Here is a 27,245-nt window from a genome sequence, read left to right on the forward strand (position 1 = left end):
TGCCTGGAAAATCCCATGGACAGAGGAGCCTGGCAGGCTACAGCTTTGGGGGTCACAAAGAGTCAGGAATGATTGAGTGACTGAACAGCAAAGCAAACATATGTGCTCATACGATCAACTGAATGATTGCCTGATTTTTATAATAAAGCTATGGACTACTGGGTGATCCAAATTTTCCTAGCCAGGAAAAGTAAGTTTTGTGATGGAAAACTGACCTTGTTACCTCTCTTCACTGATTTTTCTTCATCTCCTTCTTTCATCCCTCACTTCTCTCACTGAAAGATAAATTTTTCAGGCATGTGATATCTTTACTGTGGTTACCACCTGATCTCAAAAACCTAGGAGACTCCATCTCCTGAAGATGATTGTGTACATTTATCTGACAGATTTTAATACTTCTCTTTACCTTTGGCCTTCAGCAGTATGAATATATTGGATTGGACAAAAGCTTCATTTGGGTTTACCTATAATATCTTATACAAAAACTTGAATGAACTTTTCGACCAACCCAGTATTTATAGGTTGCATTTTAGTTCATTATCTATGGAAAATTCTTAACCATTCATTTTTCAAATGTTTTCCTCTCCATTCTCGCTCTCTTTTATTTCTGAGGCTTCAAGTAAGCATATTTTACACTGATATGGGCCAGTATCTTTTGGGTACTCTGTTCTTTTAAAAATGTTTTCAATAATTTCCTCTTTTGTTTCCATCTGAGTAATGTGTATTGACCTATATTCAAGTTCACCAAGGCTTTCCTTGGATGTGTCAGCTTTACTGATGAGCCTGTCAGAGATATTCTTCATTTCTGTTACTGTGTATGGGGGGTAAATTTATTTCCAGCATGCCCTTTGACATTTTCTTATTGTTGCCGTTTCTCTGCTGAAATTACCCATCTATTCAGGAATGTCTTCAAGATTTTTCCACTGGCGCTTGTAACGTATTAATCACAGTCATTTTAAATCCCCTGTCTGATTTTTAGTTCTTGTTGTTTGTTTTGTCTCTCAACAGCAGATTATTTTTCCTTTCCTTTCCATATCTCATAACTTTTAGTTTAAATCTACATACTCTGTGTAGGGTGCCAGAGATAAAGGTAAATATTATTTGCGCCTGGGCATAGACATGTCTCTCTTCCTGCTTGGCATTTATTGAGGAGCTGTTTCAGTTTTTTTGGTTGTGACGATTACTGTCAATGCACTGTGAGCCTCAGATTCCTTCAGTGTTACCTTGTGGTTACGGAGGGAGCAGATGGATGGAATATCTGAGCATTTTCTGGTTGTGTCTGGTCCACGTTCAGTTTTAGGTGCTCCCTGGGAGCCTGCACCTTCATCTCTCAACACTCTTATCCCTCTATTAGTCTCCTGCTGCTGGTTTCTTAGAGCTCCTTATCCTGGGCGGTGAGGAGCAAAGTTTTCTACAGTTTCCTCATTCAGCATCAGATTTAGGCATTTCATATGTCCTTGAGTCATTTGAGCCAAGTTTCCTCGGTGGTGCTGTCTTCCTCCAGTGGTAGTGAAAGTAGCTCAGTCATGTCTGACTGTTTGTGACCCCATTGTCTATACAGTTCATGGAATCCTCCAGGCCAGAATACTGGAGTGGGTAGCCAGTCCCTTCTCCAGGGGTTCTTCTGAACCCAGGTCTCTCATATTGCAGGCAGATTCTTTACCAGCTGAGCCACCAGGGAAGCGCCAGTAGTAAAGGGTCTTTAAGTATCTGAAACTAGGAGGCTTTCTTGCCCCTCTCCTTTACCCAAGCTCGTGAGTTTTCACCCACTGAAAGTGACAGGATTTGCTGCCCTTTTTCAGCAGCTTAAGAATTTATTCCATCGGGGAGAAGGATCCAGCTAAGAATTGTTTTTTCTCTCAGCAGTGCTGTTATGGGAGGGATGATTCCTCCGCTCTCTCCTGCCCCCAGTCTTTCCAGGAGCAAACTGCTGGTCCATGGAGAAGGGGCTGCAAGTGTCTGTTCTCCCAGGACTCTCTATTCTCACAGCTGTGGCTGCTCCGCTTTCAGCGGTTCCTTAAGAAGTTAGTTGATAACCTTTAGTACCTGTGCAGATGCCTGCCTTGTGTCATAGCAATGCTCTGGGCAAGGTGAGTGATTGCCTGTGTCTTGCCTGTCTGGAGGTTTACTTCACCTCTCCCCATATTTCCCTTGTTATTGCTTTTCAAAGAAGTCAGCACTCTGATAGGTTTAAGAAGAATGTGATTTTGCAGGTGGCCCAGATTCTTCTTGTTGGATTAGTACACTTTTCATATATCTGTCGTAAGATGGAGCCATAATACATATCATTAATTCATTAATTACATAAAAGTCATCAGCTTCCAGGTACCTTTGGTTATTATATTGTTAATATTTTTGAGGAAACCAAAATAAGTATTTATTCTCTTTGAAATACATCAAAATATAGCTTAAAATCTAAATGGTTTTAGTTCACTAAATTAAGAAGTGCCATTCCTCTCTATTTAAAGTAATAAGATATTTTGAGAATTTCTACATATACTTAGGGGAAGCTATGTACTTGAAATGTGTTGATTTAACATTTAGTAGATATTTTTAAAATTTTATTTATTTATTTTTGGTTGGGCTGAGTCTTTGTCGCAGCATGCATGTTTTCTTCAGTTGTAGAGAGCATCCGCTGCTCTTCTTTGTGGTGCATGGGCTTCTCATTGCATCGGCCGCTCTTGTTGCAGAGTGCTGGCTCTAGGTCGTGGGCTCAGTAGTTGTGATCCATGGGCTTAGTTGCTCCATGGCCCGTGGAATCTTCCTGGACCAGGATCAAACATGTGTCCCCTGTATTAGCAGATGGACACTCATCTGCCTAGAGACATCCTAGTATATTTTTTTTTGAATTTTACTTTTTTAATATTTCAAAAAACAGTTTATTTACACTCAAATAAGGATAAGTCTGAGATGTGTACAATTTAAAGTGAAATAATACATGGATAACTATAGACTCGATACTTATTTAAAAATATAGTATGACAAACACACTTGAAGCCTTTGTAGATTCCTCCTCATTATATTTTTCTTTTACTCAGTTATGATTCCTACCATGAGCCATATGTTAACTAGCCCTTTGCTATTCTTTTTATTCTTACCATAAAGGTATTTATCTCTAAAAGGCACAGTTTATTTTTGCCTATTTTGGACTTTATGTAAATTGAGCAGTACTGCACCCTAAATATATATGACCCTGAGATTGGGGATGCATCCGTGAAGACACTTGGGCCAGCAAGTGTGACCTTAGAACCAGATTCAGGTGGCCTAGTTATGACTATTGTGTTATTAGCTTAATAGCTTTCCTTCATAGAGAAGTTACTCAACCTTCCTGACCTCTGTTTCTTTGTGTGTAAAACATATTGTCAATGCGAGTAATTAATATGGTTAATTAATATATTACAGTTCAAAGTTATATGGATCTTTATGTTTTAGAGTACCTACATTTTGAAGATGCTCTGTATAAGAAATAGGACGAAAATTATAATTGACAATTAGTTATAACATAGGATATTAATTCCAGTAAAAAAAGAAATCACAGAAAATTATAAATATATTTCTAAACTTTACAGAAATATATGTCCATATAAACATATTCCATGGCTACTGTCGGGCCCTTGGGAAGGGCTTGTACAAATAAAGGGCTCTGAAATGTAAACTCTGTCAGTTTCAAGGCACATCTGACTGCATGTATGCAAAATACCTTGAAGAGTGGTTCTGTAAAAGTGATTGATATTTTTGCTTATTTTTATTACTTACTATTATATTGATGGAAACTTTTTGTGAGCAATTTTCTTAAGGAGATGAAAAATAATTTATATAATTATTTACATATATCTCAAATAATATTGTTATTCACAGTTTTTTTATCACTTTGATTTTTCTACCAATAATCAAAATTTTGTTTTTTGTTTGTTTTTCAAAGTATTTCTCACTCATATTAGTTTACTGTTCTATTCTATTTCTTTAAATTGATAAAAAGTTATTAAAAGAAATGTATTGACCAAATTGAATTTTTATTATTTGATTTTATCATTCACTGTGCTTTTAATTGGTGATAGGTTAAACATCTAAGAAAAAAGACTGGTAAGAAACTTCCATAATTTTTAGAAAACCATATAAATTATGAGATTATAGAACTTTCATCAATTTCAATATATAGATCCTATCTTAAATTGCTTTTATTACTATTTTATAAAAATATATTTTGTACACATAAAAATCTAGTAAAATAACTTTCACAACATTACAAAGTAACAGCATACTAGCATAACTGAAATTAGAAAGGAAATTAATGTCTGTGTATATTGAAACAGTGTATATTACATATAAAACCTCATTTAAAGTCTAGTAATACTGGGACCATATAATTTGAAATGATCAGTAAAAGCATAATACGAAATAGGAAAGTACACTTAAGTTCAAAATGTACCATTTTCTAATGGATGGGATTTATCTTTTAATCATAACAAATGTGTATGGATAAATGCAGGCCTTAAATTCTGCTGTTTTATTCTGGTATAATCTGACCTTATGTTTATTGCCATGTACATTCTAAATGATCACTCCCTGTCATCTACAGGTGATTAAACTTTGCCATTATTACCCTTAAACCATTGATTATAGTCAATGAATAGTAGCTATAAACTATTCAAATTTTAGAAATGTGCTGCAGATTTTCCTTTTTTCTATTTCCCTTTTGTGCTGCCTTAAAGAATATAAGCAATCAGCTCAACAAAATAAGTGATTTTAGGTGTTTTTTTATTTTGTATTGACGTTCCAGACATTAGTGCCTTGAGGCGACTTTCTAATGGTATAGAGGTTCATAAAGATTTAATCACTGAAGAAATATTTATGGAGAATCTATTTGCAGCAAGATTATAAAGGTGTGATGGGGATTTAGAAAAAGTGCAAACTTTGTCTCTGAATTCAAGTAGTATCTGTTCTAAAGCCATAACTTTCAACCGTGGCCAAGCATCCAAATCACACAGTTGTTTTAATCTATTTAAGATTGGAAAAACTGCTGAGAAAATGAAATATGAAAAGAGTAGAAATGATGAATCAGGATGGAGGTAAAGTATAGGGTTGATGTAACGGTATGAAAAAACTCCACAAGTAATTTTGAAGTTTCCCTAAAATAATGAATAATTGGGACAGGAATATGGTTTAAGAATTGTGTGGGACTTCCCTGGAGGTTCACTGGTTAAAGTTTTGCCTTCTGAAGCAGGAAGTGTGGGTTTGATCCCTGATTGGGGATCATGGCATCTGGTCCCATCACTTCATGGCAAATAGATGGGGAAACAGTGAAAAGAGTATGGACTATTTTGGGGGGCTCCAAAACCACTGCAGATGGTGACTGAAGTGAAGTGAAGTGAAGTGAAGTGAAATCACTCAGTCATGTCCGACTCTTTGCGACCCCATGGAGTGTAGCCTACCAAGCTCCTCTGTACATGGGATTTTCCAGGCTATAGTACTGGAGTGGATTGCCATTTCCTTCTCCAGAGGATTTTCCCGACTCAGGGATCGAACACGGGTCTCCCGCATTGTAGACAGACGCTTTACCGTCTGAGCCACCAGGGAAGTCCATATGGTAACTGCAGCCATGAAATTAAAAGACGCTTACTCCTTGGAAGAAAAATTATGACCAACCTAGATAGCATATTCAAAAGCAGAGACATTACTTTGCCAGCAAAAGTCCTTCTAGTTAAGGCTATGGTTTTCCAGTGGTCATGTATGGATGTGAGAGTTGGACTGTGAAGAAAGCTGAGGGCTGAAGAATCGATGCTTTTGAACTGTGGTGCTGAACTGTGCAGAAGACTTCTAAGAGTCCCTTGGACTGCAAGGAGATCCAACCAGTCCATTTTAAAGGAGATCAGCCCTGGGTGTTCCTTGGAAGGAATGATGCTAAAGCTGAAACTCCAGTACTTTGGCCACCTCATGTGAAGAGTTGACTCATTGGAAAAGACTGTGATGCTGGGAGGGATTGGGGGCAGGAGAAAAAGGGGACGCCAGAGGATGAGATGGCTGGATGGCATCACTGACTTGATGGACGTGAGTTTGAGTGAACTCCGGGAGTTGGTGATGGACAGGGAGGCCTGGTGTGCTGCGATTCATGGGGTCGCAAAGAGTTGGACACGACTGAGCGACTGAACTGAGCTGAACTGGGGAGCTAAAATACCTGGTAGCCAAAACAAACAAACAAACAAAAAACTAAGCATAAGACATAAGTGATATTGTAACAAATTAAAGAAACATTGAACGATCGCATAATAACAAGAGTTCTGTTCTGTAATCTGACCATTTGGGTGTTAATCTTAGACCCCTTTGTTTGGTTGATGTCTTATTCTGTTGGGCTTCTATTACAAAAGACTACAGGCTCGATGGTATAAACAACAAAAAAGTATTTCTCACAGTTCTGAGGCCAAGTTCAAGATCAAGGCATCCACACATTAGTCTTCTGAGTAAGATACACTTTTCCCAGTTCAACACCAGAGTCCTCCTCCTGTGTCCTCAAAGCATGGAATGGCTAAGGCATCTCTGTGCAGTCTCTTTTACAAGAACATGAAAACCATGCTTAAGGTCCCCACCCTCACAATTTAATAAACCTCCAAAGGCCCACTGTCACATTAAGCTTTAGGATTTCAGCAGATGAAGTGTGTGGTGAGGCACACAAACATTCAGACCATAGCAGTTGGTGATCTCAGATCATCCCCAAATTAACAGCATATTTCAATTTCTTCTATATAAAAGGAAGCTAACAGTAGAACATTTTTAAAAAGTTACTTAAGGTTAAAATTTGGTAATTTATTTAAATTATTTATCACAGCATGTGACATAGTTAAGTGTTCAATAAATATTTGTTGAGTTGTATTATAAATGTAGTGAAGCAATCTGTGTTTCATTTGAAGGGGTGGGACACTCTTGTTTATTCAGAAATGCTATATGAGAAGGTGATTATAAAATGATATATTGAAACAAATTGAGTCTGAAAGATTTTGCTTGTACTTGAAAGAAACAGGAAAAAATATGAAAAAATATAGAAACTAGAAGGGGTCACACAGTATGCTAATTTAGAAAATATCTAAGTTAAAGGGACTTCACATTGCAGAATAATACATAGAAAAATAAAATAATAAACATTCCAAAGGTTATATTCTTGGAAAATTTTCACATCATTGGGTGAAAGAATCTTGATTATAGTAATTTGGAGAGGACAGTGTTTTCTAGGTAGTAATATAGGAAAACATCTGGAAAAGTTGTTTATTTCAGGTTTTGTGGATATTTAAAAATATGAGGACCTACTCTATGGCACATGGGACGCTGCTCAACATTATATGGCAGCCTGGATGGGAGGGGAGTTTTGGAGATAATGGATATGTTTGTGTATGGCTGAATTCTTGCTCTATTCATCTGAAACTATCACAACATTGTATGTTAATCAACTATGTGCATGCCTGCTAAGTCACTTCAGATGTGTCCAACTGTTTGCAACCCCATGGACTGTAGTCCGCCAGGCTCTTCTGTCCACAGGATCCTCCAGACTATAATACGGGAGTGGGTTACCATGCCCACCTCCAGGAGATCCTCCCAACCCAGGAATCGAACCCACATTTCTTACATCTCCTGCATTGGCAGGTGGGTTCTTTACCAATAACACCATCTGGGAATCAGCTATACTCCAATACAAAATAAAAAGTTTTTTAAAAAGTGTTATTTGAAAATTGCCTTTAAGACGTGTGTGCAGTTTGGCATAAATAAATATAAACATAATTACACATATTAGACATACTTTGGGTTTTTATGCTGATTTCCATTTATTCTTGTCCAGTGAGGGATTTCACCTTTGTTCTGACTTGGTCTCCCTTAATCTATTCTGCTGTGAGGAGTCCTTCCTCTACGTGCATGTTCTATGTACTTGCTTGCCTTACGCTGACTGAGAATCTTACTGTTACATTTCAGGTTATCAAGAGTTATGTTTGGCTTATAATGTTTCTCAAGATATTTTAATTCTATCATCCTTAATTGATCTCTACAGATGTTTGGCTTTTCTCCATATTATACCAAGTGCATGTCACCTACCTGCTTCAGTGTTAACCTGAGGAATAATTCTGGCCTTTCTGTTTGGCGTTTCTGCTCTGTAGCCTAGGAGGGGGTGTAGAATCCCTGTTTTAAATGGTAACCCATGGTTGTGTAGGGGATGCTATGACACATTGGTGTCACACACTGACATTCTTGTTAGGGTTAAATCTCTAAATCCTCTCCTATCAAGCAAAACATAAGGCTTTTCCTGCAAGTCCGTGAGATCCCCCTGGGAGGTGCCAAAACATGATATGCCTAATCTCTTATACTGGGTTGGCCAAAATATTCACTCATTTTTTCCACAAAATGGCTCTAGTAGGGCTTAGTTTTCTTGAACTTCATTTAAAGCATTTTTGTAAGATTGTATTATGAGCTGCTGTATCAGTGTGCATTAAAAAAATCAAAATATGTGAATTTTTGTGTAGCAATTTTAATAGTGAATACAGAAGCAAAAACATTTTTGGCATATTATGCTTTATTATCTCAAGAAAGATAAAGTGTAACCGAAGCACACACACACATACACACACACACAAAATGAATTGTACAGTGTATAAAGAAGGTACTATGATGAATTGACTTTGTCAAAAGTGGTTTGTGAAGTTTTGCCCTGGGGATTTCTTGCTGCGTGATGCTCCATGATTTGGGAGACCAGTTGAAGTTCATGGAGACCAAATTGAGACATTCATTGAGAACAATCAAAATAATCAACATTATTTTATGTGAGAGATAATCAATATTCAAATCAAGCATTGGAAATCATTTATACCTGTTTGATTATGTTAATTGCTTTGATGTTTGGGTTGCACATAAGTTAAGCCAAAAAAATAAGCCACTTGACTGTATTTCCATACATGATTCTCTAAACATAAGGAAAATATTCCATTTTTAAAGCAAATTGTGACAGGCAATGACAAGTGCATACCGTGGGAAAAAAGAGATTGTAAGGCAATAGAACTGAACCATCACCAACCAAACCAAAGGCCAGTCTTTATGCAAAATTGATGCGTATATTCTAGGATTGGAAGGGAATCCTCTATTATGAACTCCTTCTGGAAAACCAAGCAATTATTTCCCAACAAGTACTGCTCCAAGTTAGACCAAATAAAAACAGCACTTAATGAAAAGTGTCAAAAATTATTCAACAGAAAATGCATTATCTTCCATTAAGATAATGCAAAACCACATGTTTCTTTGATGATGAGGTAAAAACTTTTATAGCTTGGCTAGGAAGTTCTGATTCATCTGCCTTATTAACCAGACATTGGACCTTCAAATTTCCATTTATTTAGTCTTTACAAAATTCTCTTAATGGAAAAAAATTCCAATTCCCTGGAAGACTGAAAAAGGTACCTGGAACAGCTCTTTGCTCAAAAAGATAAAAAGTTTGGGGAAGATGGAATTATAAAGTCACCTGAAAAATAGCAGAAGATTGCAGAACAAAGTGGTGAAGATGTTCAATAAATTTCTTAATGAGAATGGAAAATATCTCTTTTATTTTTACTCAAGACCTAAGGAACTTTTTGGCCAACCCAATGGTTACAGTTGAGAAAAAGAGGTAACAATGAATAGTCATTTCATTATAAAAAAATTGAAAGGAAATTATAAATGCTTAGATATAATTGTTATAACAATAAGAACATGAGAATAAATGTTGCCTTAAGAGGAGATATTACAAATTACACTTTAAGAGGAGGGAGTGAATCAGCACCTTATTTCTTTATTTTCTGTTGTTGAGAAAGCAGGGAGACTGTTGACTTACTTTGAAAGCTGCTGTTTTGTGACCTCAGGAGATCTGTCCAGGTTCCCTTCTTCCATTTTCATCATACACTTCCACTGTATTTCTAGCTTCTTTTCTTCAAACCTACCAGGATATTTGATCTCTGTTTTGGACATTTTGTTTTCACTTTCTTCTTTATTCTTTAAATCACTAGGTCAATCTATGATTGGCAAGGTAGGTACCATGTATAGGGGTTTAAAGCCCACATTCTGGAATAAGCCTACCCAGTTTTTCAAACCTGAATCTATTTACTAATTAAGGGCTAAGTGAAATTTAGGGAATGACTTATCAGTATCTTCTGCTATCAAATGGCTGGATTTTAGAAGTCTCTTCTCATAGATTTGGTTTACAGGTTGAATATGTCAATATTTATGAATTAGAGCAATTTCTGACATAACTGCTTTGCAACTAAGGATTAAAATACATTTATGTGTTGTTATTTTTATTTTGCATAGATATCCTGTGGTTTATTATCTTTTAATGCTTACAATATTTTGTAGTTCAGTGTTTCTTCTTTATATAAACATATTGATTATTCCTTCTTTCTAGATTTATAAATTGTTCCATACTCATAAAGATGTCATTAGACAAGGTGATACACAGTTTTATTTTAATATATTACATTTATCATATTTATGTATTCCATGCATAAATTATTTTTAATAGCAGTTTTATTGAAATGTAATCTTCATATGATAAAACTAACCCCTTTAAAATATGCAAATTAGTGGTTCTTGGTATATTCACAGAAGTTTTCAGTCATCATTGTGATTACAGTTTAGAATAGTATGACTCCATCTATATTAGAAGTCGTATCCCATCATTCCATCCCCTCAGCTCCTGATAACCACTAATCTCTACCTGTATGGATTTGGCTATTCTGAATATTTCATACAAATAGACTCATACAATTTGAGACTTTTTTTTCCATTTAGTGTGTTTTTGATATTCATTTATGTTGTAGTATATATCTGTATCTTTTCCTTTTAAGTAGAAAATTGTTCTATTGTATATAGATGTATGATTTTGTGTTTGTCCATTCAACAGTTCATAGGCATTAGAGTTATTTTCACTTTTAGGTTACTTTGAACATTCATGTTCAGTTTATGTATGGTCTTATGTTTTTGTTCTGTTAAATATATGCCTAGAAGTGAATTTTTTATACATATAATTACTCTTTAACTTTTTAAGGAACTGCCAAAGGATCCAAGTATATGCACAATTCTCATCAGCAAAGTCTGAAGCTTCCTGTTTTTCTACACCCTTCCAATATTGTTACTATCCATCTTTTTAATTTTAGTCATTCCAACAAGTTTTAAGTTGTATCTCATCGAGATTTTTATTTTCATTTTCCTAGTGACTAATGATGCTAGATTTTTTTAATCATGTGCTTATTCCTCATTTGTAAATCTTTCTTGAGACGTACTATTCAAATCCTTTATCCATTGTTTCGATTTGATTAGGTGTCTTTTTAATGTTCAGTTATATAGTTCTTTACATATTTTGGATACAAGATTCTTATGAAACAAATAATTCAAAAATATTTTCTCCTCTGAAGGGTATTTTTTTAACTTTTTGAATAGTGTCCTTTGGGGAACAGAAGTTTTTTTAAAAATTAATTTTGTTAAAGTTTAATGCATCCAATTTCTTTACTTTGCTTATGTGGTTACTGCAGTCTTTGCTCAGGTACCTAGTGGTGAGCTAATTACTGGATAGAGACTTAATTAAAAGCTTTGAATCAATATGTGTTCCAGACTTTGGCATGATGCTCTTTTTTTTTTTTTTTTTTTTGATTGGAGGTAAATTGCTTTACTATGTTCTGTTGGTTTCTGCCATACGGCAACACAAATAAGCCATAATTAGGCATATATCAGCCCCTTCTTGAGTCACCTTCCTCCCTCCATTCCATCACTCTGGATCATCACAGGGTATCAGGCTGGGCTCCCTGTATTATATAGCATTTCTCATTAGCTATCTATTTTATACTGAATATATGTCAATCCTGTTTTCTCCATTCATCCAACTCTCTCCCTCCCCACTGTGTCCACAGGCCCATTCTCTGTATCTACATCTCCGTTCCTTCCTCGCAAATAGGTTCATCAATACCATTTTTTTAGATTTAATATATATATACATTAATATATGATATTTGTTTTTCTCTTTCTTATCTACTTCATTCCATATAACAATTCTAGGTTCATCCACCTCACTAAAACTGACTGAAATTCATTCTTTTTTATGGCTGAGTAGTATTTAATTGTATATATGTAACACATCCTCTTTATCCATTAATCTGTCAATGGACATCTAGGTTTTCATGTCCTAGCTATTGTAAATATTGTTGCTATGATCACTGAAGTACATGTATCACTTTCAATTATGGTTTTCTCAGGGTATATGCACACTAGTAGAAACAGTATTTCATATGTAGCTGTATTCCTAGTTTTTTAAGGAGTCTCCATACTGTTCTCCATAGTGACTGAATCAATTTACATTCCTACCAACAGTGCAAGAGGGTTCCCTTTTTTCCTCATTGTCTTCAGCGTTTATTGTCTGTAGATTTTTTGATGATGGCCACTCACACTGGTGTGAGGTGATAGCTCTTTGGGTTTTGATTTGCATTACTCTAATAATTAGTGACGTTGAACATATTTCCTGTGTTTACTGGCTATCTGAATGTCTTCTTTGGAGAAGTGTCTGTTTAGGTCTTCTACCCACTTATTGAATGGGCTGTTTCTTTTTCTGATATTGAGCTATGGGATCTGCATATATACTCTGGAGATTAATTGTTTGTCAGTTGTGTGGTTCGCAATTATTTTCTCCTGAATTCTGAGGGTTGTCTTTTCATGTTGTTTACTGTTTCCTTTGCCCTGTGGCTCAGACGGTAAAGCGTCTGCCTGCAACGTGGGAGACCCGGGTTTGATTCCTGGTTTGGGAAGATCCCCTGGAGAAGGAAATGGCAGCCCACTCCAGCACTCTTGCCTGGAAAATGCCATGGATGGAGGAGCCTGATAGGCTACAGTCCATGGGGTCGCAAAGAGTCGGACACGACTGAGAGACTCCACTTTCACTTTGCTGTGCAAAAGCTTTTAAGTTTAATTAGGTCCTTTTTTTTTTTTCCATTACTCTAGGAGGTGGTTCAAAGAGGATCTTGCTGTCATTATGTCAAAGAGTGCACTGCCTATGTTTTCCTCCAAGAGTTTTATAGTTTCTGGCCTTAACATTTAAGTCTTTATATCCATTTTGAGCTTATTTTGTTTATGGAATTGGCAATTGTTCTAGTTTCATTCTTTTACATTTAGCTGTCTAGTTTTCCCAGCACCACTTATTGAAGAGTCTGTCTTTTCTCGAAGGATAAGGTGTCCATAAGTGTGCAGGGTTATCTCTGAGCTTTTTAATCTTGTTCCATTAGTCGCTATTTCTGTCTTTGTGCCAGGACCATATTGTCTTGATGACTGTAGTTTTGTAGTATTGTCTGAGGTCAAGAAGGCTGATTCCTCCAGCTCCATTTCTCTTTGTCAGATTGCTTTGGCTATTCAGGGTCTTTTGTGTTTCCATACAAATTGTGAACTTGGTTGTTCTAGTTCTGTGAAAAATGCCAGTGGTAGTTTGATAGGGATTTCATTGAATCTATAGATTGCTTTGTGTAATATAGTCATTTCACAATATTGATTCTTCCAATACAAAAAACTTGGTATATCTCTCCCTACGTTTGTGTCAACTTTGATTTGTTTCATCAGTGTCTTAAAGTTTTCTACAAACAAGTCTTTTGTCTCTCTAGGGAGGTTAATTTCTGTATATTATTCTTTTTGTTGCAATGGTTAATAGGATTGTTTCCTTAATTTCTCTTTCTGATTTTCATTGTAGTGTATAGGACTGAAAGAGATATCTGTATATTAATTTTATATCCTGAAACTTTACTATATTCATTGATTAGCTTTAATAATTTCCTAGTGGCATCTTTAAAGTTTTCTATATATAGTATCATGTCATCTGCAAACCTGGGAGAAGGGAAGGGCTACCAACTCCAGTATTCAGGCCTAGAGAATTTCATGGGATCTCAAAGAGTTGGGCATGACTGAATGACTTTCACTTATCGGCACAGTGAGAGTTTTGCTTCTTTTTCAATCTGGATTCCTTTTATCTCTTTTTCTTCTCTGATTTCTGAGGTTAGGAAATCTAGAACAGTGTTAAATAACAGTGTCAAAAGTGGCACCCTGGTCTTGTTTCTGTTCTTAGAGGAAATGCTTTCAGGTTTTCAACATTGAAGATAATGTTTTCTGTGGATTTGTGGTATATAGCCTTTATTATGTAAAGGTATGTTGCTGGGAGAAATATCAATAACCTCAGATATGTAAAGAACCTCTTGATGTAAGTGAAAGAGGAGAGTGAAAAAGTTGGCTTAAAACTCATTCAGAAAAGTAAGATTATGGCATTTGGTCCCATCACTTCATGGCAAATAGATGGGGAAACAATGGAAACAGTGAGAGACTTTATTTTTTGGAGCTCCAAAATCACTGCAGATGGTGATTGCAGCCATGAAATTAAAAGAGACTTACTCCTTGGAATAAAGGTTATGACTAACATAGACAACATATTAAAAAGGTCCATCCAGTCAAGGCTGTGGTTTTTCCAGTAGTCATGTATGGATGTGAGAGTTGGAGTATAAAGAAAGCTGAACACCAAAGAATTGATGCTTTTGATCTGTGGTGTTGAAGACTCTTGAGAGTCCCTTGGACTGCAAGGAGATCCAACCAGTCCATCCTAAAAGAAATCAGTCCTGAATATTCATTGGAAGGACTGATGTTGAAGCTGAAACTCCAGTACTTTGGCCACCTTATGCAAAGAGGTGACTCATTAGAAAAGACCCTGATGCTGGGAAAGATTGAATGCAGAAGAAGAAGTGAACAGAGGATGAGACGATGGATGGCATCACCAACTCAATGGGCATGCATTTGAGTAGGCTCTGGGAGTTGGTGATGGACAGGGAAGATTGGTGTGCTTCAGTCTATGGGGTCACAAAGAATCAGACTTGACTGATCGACTGAACTGAACTGATGTTACATCTACACCTACTTTCTGGAGTTTTGGTGTGTTTTTTTTTTTGTTTGTTTGTTTATCATAACTGTGTGTTGAATATTGTCAAAAAGCTGTCTCTGCATCTTTTGGGATAATCATACATTTTTATATTTCAATTTGTTAATATGGTGTTTCACATTGATTGGTTTGTGTATACTGACGAATCCTTGCATCCCTGGGTTAAAGCCTGCTTGATCATGATGTACAATCCTTCTATTGTTGCATTCAATTTGCTGGTATTTTTTCAAGATTTTTGCATCTATATTCATCAGTGATATTGACCTGTAATATTCTTTTTTGTAATATCTTTGACTGGTTTTATTATCAGGGTGATAGTGGTTTTATAGAATGAGCTTGGGAGTGTTCTTCCTTCTGCAATTTTTTGGAAGAGTTTGAAGATAAGTTTTAGTGCTTTGCTAAATATTTGATAGAATTAATCTGTGAAGACATCTGGCCCTTGGTTTTTGTTTATCAGAAGTTTTTAGATTATAGTTTCTGTTTCCATTCTTGTGATTAGTGTGTTCATATTTTCTATTTCTTTCTATTTTAGTTTTGAAAAGTTATGCTTTTTAAGAATTTGTCCATTTCTTCCAGATTGTCCATTTTATTGGCACATAGTTGCTCATAGCAATCTCATGATTCTTTGATTTTGCATTTTCTGTTATAACTTCTTTTTCATTTATAATTTTACTGATTTGAGTCTTCTCCCTTTTGTTATTGATGAGTCTGGCTAATGGTTGGTCAATTTGTTTATCTTCTTAAAGAACCAGCTTGTAGATTTATTCATCTTTGCTACTTTCCTTCATTTCATTTCCATTTATTTCTGCTCTGACCTTTATATTTTCTTTTCTTCTACTAATTTTTTTTCCTTTGTTGTTGTTGCTGTTGTTTTTCTTCTTATTCCTTTTCTAGTTGGTTTATGTGTAAGATTAGGTGGTTTATTTGTTTTCTCTTGTTTCTTGAAATAGGCTTGTATTGCTATAAACTCCCTCTTAACACTGTTTTTAGTGCATCCCACAGGTTTTGAGTTGTGTTTTCATTGTCCTTTGTTTCTAGATATTTTTGGATTTCTTTGATTTCTTCAGTGACCTGTTGGTCATTCAGAAATGTATTCTTTAACATCCATGTGTTTGTATTTTCTACATTTTTTTTTTCCTGTAGGTGATATTTAATCTTATAGTGTTGTGGTCAGAAAAGTTACTTGAAATGATTTCAATTTTTTAAAACTAACCAAGGCATGATTCTACTCTTTTGCATAAAATATCCTATAGATATCAATTATGTCCAACTGATATAATGTCATTTAATTCTTGTGTTTCCTTATTAATTGTCTGTTTCAATGATCTACCCATTTGTATGAGCAGAGTGATAAAGTCCCCACTATTATTGTACTACTGTCAGTTCCCCCTTTAATAGTTGTTAGCTTTTGCCTTATGCATTGCATTGCTCCTATGTTGGGTGTGTATATATTTGTAATGTTTATATCTTCTTGGGTTAATCCCTCGATCATATGTAGTGTCCAGTGCTCTATTTCTGTTTTGCATTATGCAATGAATACTTCTGCAAGTGTTACAAATCTGTCTAAGCCTTTGTTCTGCTTGTGTAGGGCCTCAAACTCAGATAGAGATGAGAAATTATGTATTCTGTCTTACTCTTAAAATGTAAAGAAAGTCTACATTTTCTAGTTATATACATAGTCTTGCACATTTCTGTGGGTTTCTAGATTCCTGGAATATGCGATCTTTTCAAACCCCTTTTTGGATACCTTCCAGTTTTCATTTTTAAGAGTTTTGATGTTCTTGTTATCTCCATTGCATATCTTTGCCATAGGAAGCTGTGCTGCTGCTGCTGCTAAGTCGCTTCAGTCGTGTCCGACTTTGTGCGACCCCATAGACAATGTTATACAAATGCTGATGTTTTCTCTTCAAAAACTAGTCTTAGAGCCAGGACTATTTACAGAGACTCAGCTCCAAGTCTTGCTCACAGAAAAGGTCATTAAAATGGAAATATTCAGGGAGCTGCTACATAGGTTAGACTGTGATGATTTTCTGAGGATGGGATCTTGGAAGAGTTTTAAATAGGTTCTTCCCTACTCTGAGGTTTGAGGTATGATGATTTTCACTGCTAGTCAAATCACAAAGTTGGTAGTCCAAGGCTTTTATGTAGCTGTGAAGACAGGGAAACTATCAGCCTCACTGTTCTTTCTGAGAGGCAGCCACTGTTTCCAGTAAACGCTCTGTGGGCTGGTGCAAGCCTTTGTCTATTTCCAAAGTTCTGAAAATTTATATTGAGATAATTTTTGCCAATATATTCATTGCCTTTATGAAAGCAAAGCTTTCTTGTCTTTACTGTTTCAGAGGTGTTTCTTGAATTTGATTTTGACAGGAAATGCAAGATTATTTGTTCTTTTTAAATGGTTACGCATGTTTCCTCATAAATTTGAAAGGCCACAGTCATTTCTGTCTAATGTACTGATTGTTCCCAGGAGGCTTGAAAAAATCGTGATCTATTCACATGGCTATAAATTCCATCTCTGAGACCACACTGCTTTAATATTTTTTCCTGGGTAAATATATAACTAAAGGGTATTAAAACTGCAAATGTGAAGAATGTAGTTAACAGCTGTTTGTTTTAGTTATAAATAAGAAAAAACATTGTAGGCTTTATTAATTAAAATGTAAGCTGAATTAGAATAAATATGTAAAAACTCAGTTATTTTATATAAGCTCATATATTTCAAATAAATACTAAGAAGTTATGCTTTTTTAAAAAAACTTAATTTGAAATAAGTAATTTTAGCCCATAAAGTCTTCCAAGTTTATTGAACTAACTAACCACTAACAGTGGTCATTTCCATAATTTAAATATATTAATTTACTTTTTCTTGAGTACACATTTTTAAAATGTGAACTGATAAAATATATTTTAAGGACAAATGGCTAATTCTATTTAATTTTGCCTTTTTTCTATAGGACTTTGGAGATGATGGGTCCTTGTATATAACCAAAGTCACCACAACTCACATGGGGAATTATACCTGCTATGCAGAGGGCTATGAAAACATCTATCAGACTCACATCTTCCAAGTGAATGGTAAGAAATGTGGGGTTGTTTTAATGGTTTTTTCTTCAGTAGATATTCAAAGACCATCCCAAATGATTAAGAAAGGCTAGTACTTTGGCCACCTGATGGGAAGAACTGACTCATTGGAAAAGACCCTGATGCTGGGAAAGATTGAAGGCAAGAGGAGAAGGGGACAACAGAGGATGAGACAGTTGAATGGCATCACTGACTCAATGGACATGAGTTTGAGTCAACTCCAGGAGTTGGTGATAGATAGGGAGGCCTGGCATCCTGCAGTCCATAGCGTCACAAAGAGTCAGACATGACTGAGGGACTGAACTGAATTGAACTGAGTTTTATAATTTCAATAATCAATTTAATTGCTATGAGCATTGGCCAAGTAGGCTGATAACAATTTTATAATCAGTGCTTTATGTTATTCATGACTTAATTCAAATTTTCTTAATTGAATTGATGATATAAAATTGCATATATGATTCATTAATACACACTAATTAATTCCCATACAGATATATACATTAATTTACTCTATAGTTTACAAAAAGGAGGCAGAAATTTACTAGGCTTTCTGTAGGAACAGCAAGGTGGTTGGTGTGATTGGTATGAATTAAGAGGAGACTGGCAGGAATGACATTGGAGAGACAGCCTCCAGGCAGATCACATGAATCCCTGTACATAATAAAGAAATTGGATTCTGATTCTTATTATAGCCAGAATATCATTATATTATAACATTATAATATATTATTATATTAAGCATTTATTATTTGAAATGACATGTTCTAATTTGTTTTAAAATGATTGGAAGCACTCAGATCTGTTTTTTAAAAACTTTAGTAGTCTAGAGGAGAGATAAACATGGCTTAAGATTGAGTGTTAATGATGAAGAGGTAAAAAGTGGCCAGATTGGGGATATATTTTGAAAGTAGATTTGAAGAATGGCTTGTGAATATGAGAAGAAGAGAGCTTTGAAAAGAATGAACCCAAGGAATTTGAAGGCAGCACTTAGATCTATGGTCATAACGTCAACTGCAATGGGGAAGAAGCATATTTGGAGACTGAGTAAGATTAATGTTTTTTTTTGTCTGTTTGTTTGTTTGTTTATTTGTTTCAACAAGTTAACTTCTATACAATTATCCAGATGGAAGTCAAGTATGCAGTTTAGAATGTAAGTCTGAAGATCAGAATGACAACGCAAAGTTGAATATTTTGATAATATCAGTGTGCATAGACTGGATTTAAAGTCTTAAATTGGAGCTTGATGAAGTCATTTTAGCATAAGTATAGTTGGATTTGAAATCAGAGAACTGAGCCTTGAAGCTGAGGTTAACAATTGGAGAAATGAAGACTTAGAATGAGCACCCTATAAATCAAGAAAATATTGGAAAAAGAAGTTTGAAAAGGTTAGGGAGCTTATGGTTTTGTTACCAGATTCTTATAGATCTCACTCCTGCTGCCTGGGTTGGGGAGGGTTCGTTTTCTGGTCTGCTAAAGCAGAAAATAATGAAACCAAACCTGAGATTGACAAAACACAGGCTTTATTCAGTGGCCAAAGAATGGAAAAGTGGGAACTAAGTTCACAGATCAACTTCCTGCCTGCCTAATGAAAGGAATCTAATTTTAAAGAGTAAAGACAAAGGAAAGAGGGCTGAGGTGAATGATGAGAAAACATTTGCATTAGTCTACCAGGGAAGGCAGAGTAGGGTGCCACCCCCTTTTCTACTTTTTGACCCATGGCCACTGACAGATGTGTCATTTAATATGCTAATAAAATAAAATCAGTGTTTAATAAGACTCAGGGTCTGTGGGAGGTCACATTTGTTGCTATCTTGGTCCAAGCTTTTTCCATTTGTTTTTTGTTTGTTTATTTGTAACATCCTTTCTTATCTCTGGACCCTTTAATTTAAAGATTTATGTTAAATAAATCTTTCTAAAGCTGGAGGTTGATGGATTTTCATCAAAGACTTGGTATGACTCTGCCAATAGTTTAACTACTGTTGGCACTCCACAGAAGCAGATTTAGACCTTGATTTCTGATGCAAACCCAGTTGTCATCTAGACATGGGTTAAGGCATAGAAATGGACTTTCAAGGAAACTAGTGAAGAAAGCAGACAGGATATGAAGGAAGTGAAGCATGCTTGTTCCCAGTGGTCTCAGATATTTAAAGTAGGACATTCAGAGATAGCAACTATCCTGGAGGACACACAGTTCTGGGAAGACAGGACAAGTGTGTATGTGGGATGTTTGCTATGTGGGTGCTGCATCCATGATGAAATGGTTGTTGTAGCAAGTTTGGCCATTGCCTCCCTCTTTGTTGTAATTTTTACTGGCTAGTAGATGAATTATCAAGACTGATGCATTGTGCTTTTTTGTTTTGAGCATATATATATATATATATATATATACACATAAATATATTAGGGAGAAACGTTCTCCAGTTTTGTTCTTGGCTAGCCATTCATTTCCTGGTGGCTCAGTGGTAAAGAATACACCTGCCAATGTAGGAGACATGGTTCCATCCCTGGGTTGGGAAGATCCTCTGCAGGAGGAAATGGCAAACCAGGCCAGTATTCTTGCCTGGAAAATCCCATGGAGAAAGGAGCCTGGCAGGATACAGTCCATGGGATTGCCAAAGAGTTGGACAAGTCTTAGCAACTAAACAACGACAACACTAAATAATCTCTTTTATTTAGAGCATCCTCACTTTCAGCCTGTGTTTATCCAGTCTAAGTGGCAGCTGTGTAAGAACTCTTGCTAGTTTGTTGAGCAGTGCATGGTACATGTTCTAAGTGGATCAGGATAACAGGAAAAAGTGTCAAAAATATAGAACTGGAGTTTTACCAGCACCCTCTAGAAGTTTGATTTAAAATCTTCATTTTGACAAGCTTCTCAAGTAATTGTGATGTAAAGCACGAGAACTATTCTGAATGGTTGCTCTTTCAAGTGTCTGCTTCCCATTCACATCTGATGTAAGTTTCTTACATAACTCACTCATTTGCCATGCTCCAGCTGGGAAGCCCAGGAAGAAGGTTTTGAGCCAAACGGTAGGCATTTGTGTCATAAAATGTACCCTGAGAGGTTCTGGGGAAATGAAGTGTTCTGATTTCATCCCTCCTGTGGATGAACTATTTACTCTGATCTCAGATTTTTCTCTGAAGATGGAATACAAGAATAAAGGAATAATGAGGTCTCAGAAAACACTGTGAATTTTCTGCCATTATCAGGCTTAGCATCACAAATTCAATATTAGCAGTGATTACCTTGATTGAGCACTAAGGTTTTCCTTTTTCTGGGAAGAAAGATTCCTAAATTTGGGATTAAAACTAGTCTTTTCCTATTTTCTCCTACTACATTTAATCTGCTTTGAAATTCTTGGTATAAATGTTTTTGTGAAAGGATGGGGTTTGCAAAGAGAAGCAATGATATTATATAGATTGAAAGGGAACAAAGAGAGAACTGTGCCTTGACTGGAGAGTGATGTAGGATTAGGAGAAAGAATTTTATAAAAAAAATTGCAGATGTGATTATCTTTTATGTTGATGTGAATAATCCAATAAAAATTAAAAGTAGCTCATATCAGAGGAAAAGAGGAAAATTGTAGTAATCAAATCTTTTAAAAGTTGATATAATCTAGTACACAAACGGAAAAGTTGTTCTTTGAAAGATTGGCAGTTAATCTCTTTAAACCAGGAGGAAGACACTGGGGAAGATGCTCAGGGAGGGAGCATGAGAAAATCTTCTTTGCATTGCTTGGATTATTTCATGACATGAGGAATGCGAACTATTGAGGACTCAGAGTTGAGAGCTTTAGTGCTTTGAGGAGAAGAGAGGTATGTAGGAAGGACAATGAAAATAGCAGTATGTAGTTGGAATGTTGTTCTGACCTTTGGGTGTCCTTGAGATGATAAATATGGATATGTTTTTCTTCTGCTGTGGTTGGTTGTGCATTTGCAATCATAGAGAGAAGAGATTTGGATTTAACCAATATTTTATTTTGTCAGATGAGTAGGTGGGAGAGAGACAGGTACTAGAAATTTAAGCAAGTTGTTAAAGAATGATTATAGTGATGGACCACAGAATAAATGATACGATAAGGAAGTGATAGGTAAGGCAGTAGGTGAGAACATGAGAAAGTGAAAGTGAAGTTGCTCAGTCTTGCCCAACTCTTTGTGACCCCGTGGACAGTAGCCTGCACCAAGCTCCTCCGTCCATGGGATTTTCAAGGCAAGAGTACTGGAGTGGGTTGCCATTTCCTTCTCCAGGGATCAAACCCAGGTCTCTCGCATTGCAGACAAACGCTTTACCTTCTGAGCCACCAGGGAGAAACAAATTGAAAAATTAACTGGGATATCCACCTTGGTCAAATACTACTAGTACAGGGTACGAGAGAGAAAGAAATGTAAAACCTTCACTCAGAACGTCTTTTTAAGGTATCTGGCAATTTCTGTCTATTAAAAATACTTCTTTAGATCAAGCATATATAAAGGAGTATCTGGACCATTAAAATGTGATAGATGTTTAGAAACCCAGATGTTTAGATCTAACTTTCCAGTTCTGGCCTTAGCTGAGAGGGGGAAAAAGTGTTCATCAAATTCAACCACAACTGACTAAAAAAAGAAAAGCCCCTTGTTCTACTGCAATTTTTATCAACTGGGGAAGCCAAGAAGTGCATTTTAAGGATCATTTTTTAATATTTAAGCTTATTTGAATAAGTAAAAATGCTGGGTAGAAAATGTCTTATGCATGTATTGGTAATAGATTATCTTCAGCAGCTGTAAGAAACACACCAAATAACAGGGCTTGAGGGAGGCACAAATGTGGTTTTCTTATGCATAAAAGAAGTCCAGATGAGGTGGTTCAGGAGGGCAATTCCACAACGCCATCACCATGTTATGCTTCCCCTACCTGTGCTTAGCATGTTGTTTCCTTTCTTAATGTTTCCAAGTGGAGGTGAAAATTCTAGTCATCAATTTCATATTTCAAGAAGGAAAAAGGAAGCAAGAGGAAGGAAAACAGTGCCTGACACCAAGAGCCCATTTTTAAAGAAACTTTAAAGAGAGTGCCAATAATAACTGCATTGGCTCTCTAAATATAGAGATTGCAAAAGATGTTTCTTTGACACTGGGGTTTTGCCATTCACAACATTGAAGTGTTCAATTATTTAAAAGGAAAGAAGGAAGGAAGGTGAGAATAAATACTGAGTAAGTAACTAGTCCTGTTTATCACAAAGCATGCTGGTATGTCAACATATTATGCAAAAAAAATAGTAGAATAATAACTTTATAACAAAATATTTAGAAATGATAAGACTAGTTAAAAATAACAGCCTGCCAGTGATTTGCTAAAATGTGGTTTGTCTCTTTTCTTGATGTTTCCCTTTTCTTTATTTTATATTTATGTTTGGCATAATAACTTTAAAGGTATGATTTGTATATAAGTAAATATACTAAAATTGAGATCACTCAGAACAGTTATAAGCTGATAACAAAGGAATGGTTGAAAAGGAACTGTGACACTGAAAAATATAATGAACATGCAAGGAAATGCAAATTAGACAAATAGCACTTTTATGGACCCAATAAATCTCTGAAACTAGTTTAACTCATTTTGCATTCTCCATCCACTTTTTAGAAAAGGTTACAAAGAACTTTAGAAAATCAGGTTTTCATAGGAAATTTAACATATCTTAACAGTTTGTCAATTAGTAATAAAAATAAAATATATTATTGATTACCATAAAAACTTCTGCAAATACCACAAGCCATTGGAATTTGTTAAAGAGTGTTTTTGAAGTGCAAAGTCTATTTAAATATCCCAGGGTGCAGGCTAAATAAAAGTCTATCAATAGCCCTTTTTCTTTTCAAACAATACAAAATTAGATTATTGAAATATGAGAGTGCTTCTGTGTCCTTGCCAGAGGAAACATTATGTATAAATCAAAGGAGCTTGACTCTACCAGTGGAATTCATTTCATGCTTTTCTTTTTCTTTTTATACAAAGCGAATCATCTTTAGATCTTCAGCTTAAGATACAGAATCTATGAAATTTTAAATGTCATTTGGTGTTTACATTACCCTTTGGGCAGAAAGCTCGTCCATATTCAAAATAGACCTATACGCATACAGTTATTTCTTTCTTGTTTATTGTTGAAGACCTCACACATAATATCAAGTGGATATTTTCCTACTCATGTCAAAAACTTCTGCAAAAAACTGCTGGCTTTATAGAATGTTTATGTAGAACATCCCTATTTTTCTCCTTCAGAGTTTGGAAACAACACTTGGAGTTAGTTATATAGATATCAAAGCATCACCTTCATTACTGGTAAAGCTTTGTAGATAAAGCAGCTTAAGTCTGGAGCAACAGTGGCTTGCTTTTTCTTGTATCATGAGACTGAATTTCCTCACCCAGTCTCAGGGAGGCTTCCCAACTAAGTTTTTAGCAAGGACAAAGTAAAGATGGGAATAAAAACTTCCTGTGAATAGTAAGGTCCAGAAAGCAGGGAGCAAAAAGGCCAAGTTCTTCCTCTCTCTTCTCCCCACTATGAGTAATCAGAGGATGATGAGAGAGAGGTTTTGAGAGTTACACTGGCTCAGTCATTCTCTAACTATGGTTCCTGGGCAAGCAGCACAAACAACTTATTTTATTTTTAATATTAAATTTGTTTTACTTAAATGTAGTTAATTTACTTTTTTGTGTTAGTTTCAGGTGTATAGCAAAGTGATTTAGTTATACATAATACACGTGAAAGTGAAACTGAAAGTCACTCAGCCATGTCCGACTCTTTGCGACCCAATGGACTATATAGTCCATGGAATTCTCTAGGCCAGAATACTGAAGTAGGTAGCTTTTCCCTAGCGGATCTTCCCAACCCAAGGATCAAACCCAGGCTTCCTGCATTACAGGTAGATTCTTAAAAGAATATACATATTCTTTTAAAAAAATTTTCCCATTACAGGTTATTTCCAGATATTAAATATAGTTCCACATGCTATACAATAGGACATTGATATTTATCTATTTTATACAGAGTAGTGTGCATCTGTTAAGGTTTCCTGGTGGTTCAGATGGTAAAGAATCTGCCTGCAATGCAGGAGACCGTGGTTCCATCCCTGGGTTGGGAAGATCCCCTGAAAAAGGGAATGACTAGCCACTCAGTATTCTTGCCAGGAGAATTCCAAAACAGAGGAGCCTGGAGGGTTACAGTCCATGGAGTTGCCGAGTCAGACATGACTGAGCAACTAACACTAATACTACTGTGCATCTGTTAATCTTAAACTACTAATTTATCTTTCTCCCCCCTTTCCTCTTTGGTACCCATATGTTTGTTTTTGATGTCTGTGAGTCTATTTTTATTTTGTAAATAAATTTATTAATATAATTTTTTAAAATGCACATTCTCAGGGTGCCCTGAATGCCCTGAATGCCCTGGTCATGGGGTAAGAGGACCTGTGACAAACAAACCCTCCTGATGCCAGTTGGAGAACTACTGCCACAACAATTTGATTCCCCAGAGACATGTGATGCAGGGGTGTGCATCCTTCTTCAGAGTTTCCAGCTTTGTTCTCCTAATTTTGACTTGAAAATAAGTATATAGGGAGTACCTGTTTCTTCAAGGGTTGAGATCAGACATACATCAAGTCAGTCTTCTCCTTAATTTTGATGATTGGCTCCAAACCTCACTCTCCCTTCTCAGATGTGGTGGACATCCCCTGACAGCTGGTCATGTAGGGATCTTTCTTCCACTCTCTTTAGTTAGGTCTTTACTTGACACAAGAAGCTTTGTCAACTGCACTCAGTGCATCCCAGGTGTACCAGGCATTGAATGCCCCCAGGTACAGTCCTTAATCAGTGGGGAACAAGAGTTGATGAGTAGGAAGCCCAACTTCCAGCTCCTTAGTGGTTCCCAATTTCTCAATTCCTAAGGCACTGGAATTGAGCCTTTTTTGGTGCTGTTTTTCTTTCCTCTACCTTATTTTTCCTAATCTTTCACTTGTGCTTTCTGGGATCATTTCCCAGATCAACTATCCAAACTAAGTTCTATTCGCGGAGTGATTCTTGGGGATGCTCATACCTAAGGATGTCCTTCAGTATTCTTGCCTGGAGAATTTCATTGACAGAGGAACCTGGCAGGCTACAGTCTATGGGACTGCAAAGAGTCAGAGACAACTGAGCAACTATCATTTACTCACTAGCCTAATGACCATTGCTGCCTTTTTGTAGCATCCCTGAGAACTACTGTTGGGTACTATATGTTTTCTTCCAAAAGGCTTTGAAATATGGTAGGACTGTACATTGGGCTTCCCCAGGTAGCTCAGTAGTAAAGGATTTGCCTGCCATGTGGGAGATAGAGGAGAGTTGAGTTAGATCTCTGGGTCAGGGAGATCCCCTGGAGGAGGGCATGGCAACCTACTCCAGTATTCTTGTCTAAAAACCCATGGACAGAGGAGCCTGGTGGGCTACAGTCCATGTGGTCACAAAGAGTCAGACATAATTGAAGTAGCTGATCATGGCAGGACAGTACATTAAGCCACTAATTCCAAAGCCTGAAGATTTTTTCTATTTCCCATGATACATTATGTCTAGTTATACTGTTCAAAAGGGCTTTTCAGAGCTTCTGCAATTAGATTAAATCATGATATCAAGATACTCCAATTATGCAATAGTGAGAGCATAATGTTCAAATTTTAATATATAATCTAATTATTAAATTCCCAGAGAGTAATGATACTTCAAAGATTAAAGTTTCAAAGAAATTAGTCCAAAGTAATTAATATCCAAAATTAAATTCTTATCCCCTTGTGACATAAAGTCTAAAGAAAGTCTGAAAGCTTTAAGAACACGTAATATCTGAAGAATCAGGTCCCTCCCTAATTTCTCATTTTGTTTCCTTTAAGTGAAAGAGTTTTTGAAGTTTATAGTTTTGGGAGAACGTCAACATCTCTATCCTGGGATAATTCTCACTGAATTTAACTGTTCTGTCATGCTGCTAAGTTGCCTCAGTAGTGTCTGAACTCTGTGTGACCCCATAGATGGCAGCCCACCAGGTTCCCCCCATCCCTAGGATTCTCCAGGCAAGAACACTGGAGTGGGTTGCCATTTCCTTCTCCAAGACATGAAAGTGAAAAGTGAAAGTGAAGTCATTCAGTCGTGTCTGACTCTTTGCGACCCCATGGACTGCAGCCTACCAGGCTCCTCTGTCCAAGGGATTTTCCAGGCAAGAGT

The 27,245-nt window shown here is 36.2% G+C and overlaps 1 protein-coding gene across 1 annotated transcript in view; it reads left to right on the forward strand.

The window, feature by feature from the left end:
- FSTL5 (follistatin like 5) overlaps positions 1-27,245 on the forward strand; it is an 858,755-nt gene that overhangs the window by 623,973 nt on the left and 207,537 nt on the right. Inside the window, exon 7 of the mRNA XM_052654835.1 lies at positions 17,908-18,028. Coding sequence (XP_052510795.1) covers positions 17,908-18,028 — 121 coding nt within the window. The remainder of the gene's footprint in view (positions 1-17,907; positions 18,029-27,245) is intronic.

The sequence above is a fragment of the Budorcas taxicolor genome, chromosome 17 (assembly GCF_023091745.1).
Source record: "Budorcas taxicolor isolate Tak-1 chromosome 17, Takin1.1, whole genome shotgun sequence".
NCBI classification, from domain to species: Eukaryota; Metazoa; Chordata; class Mammalia; order Artiodactyla; family Bovidae; genus Budorcas; species Budorcas taxicolor.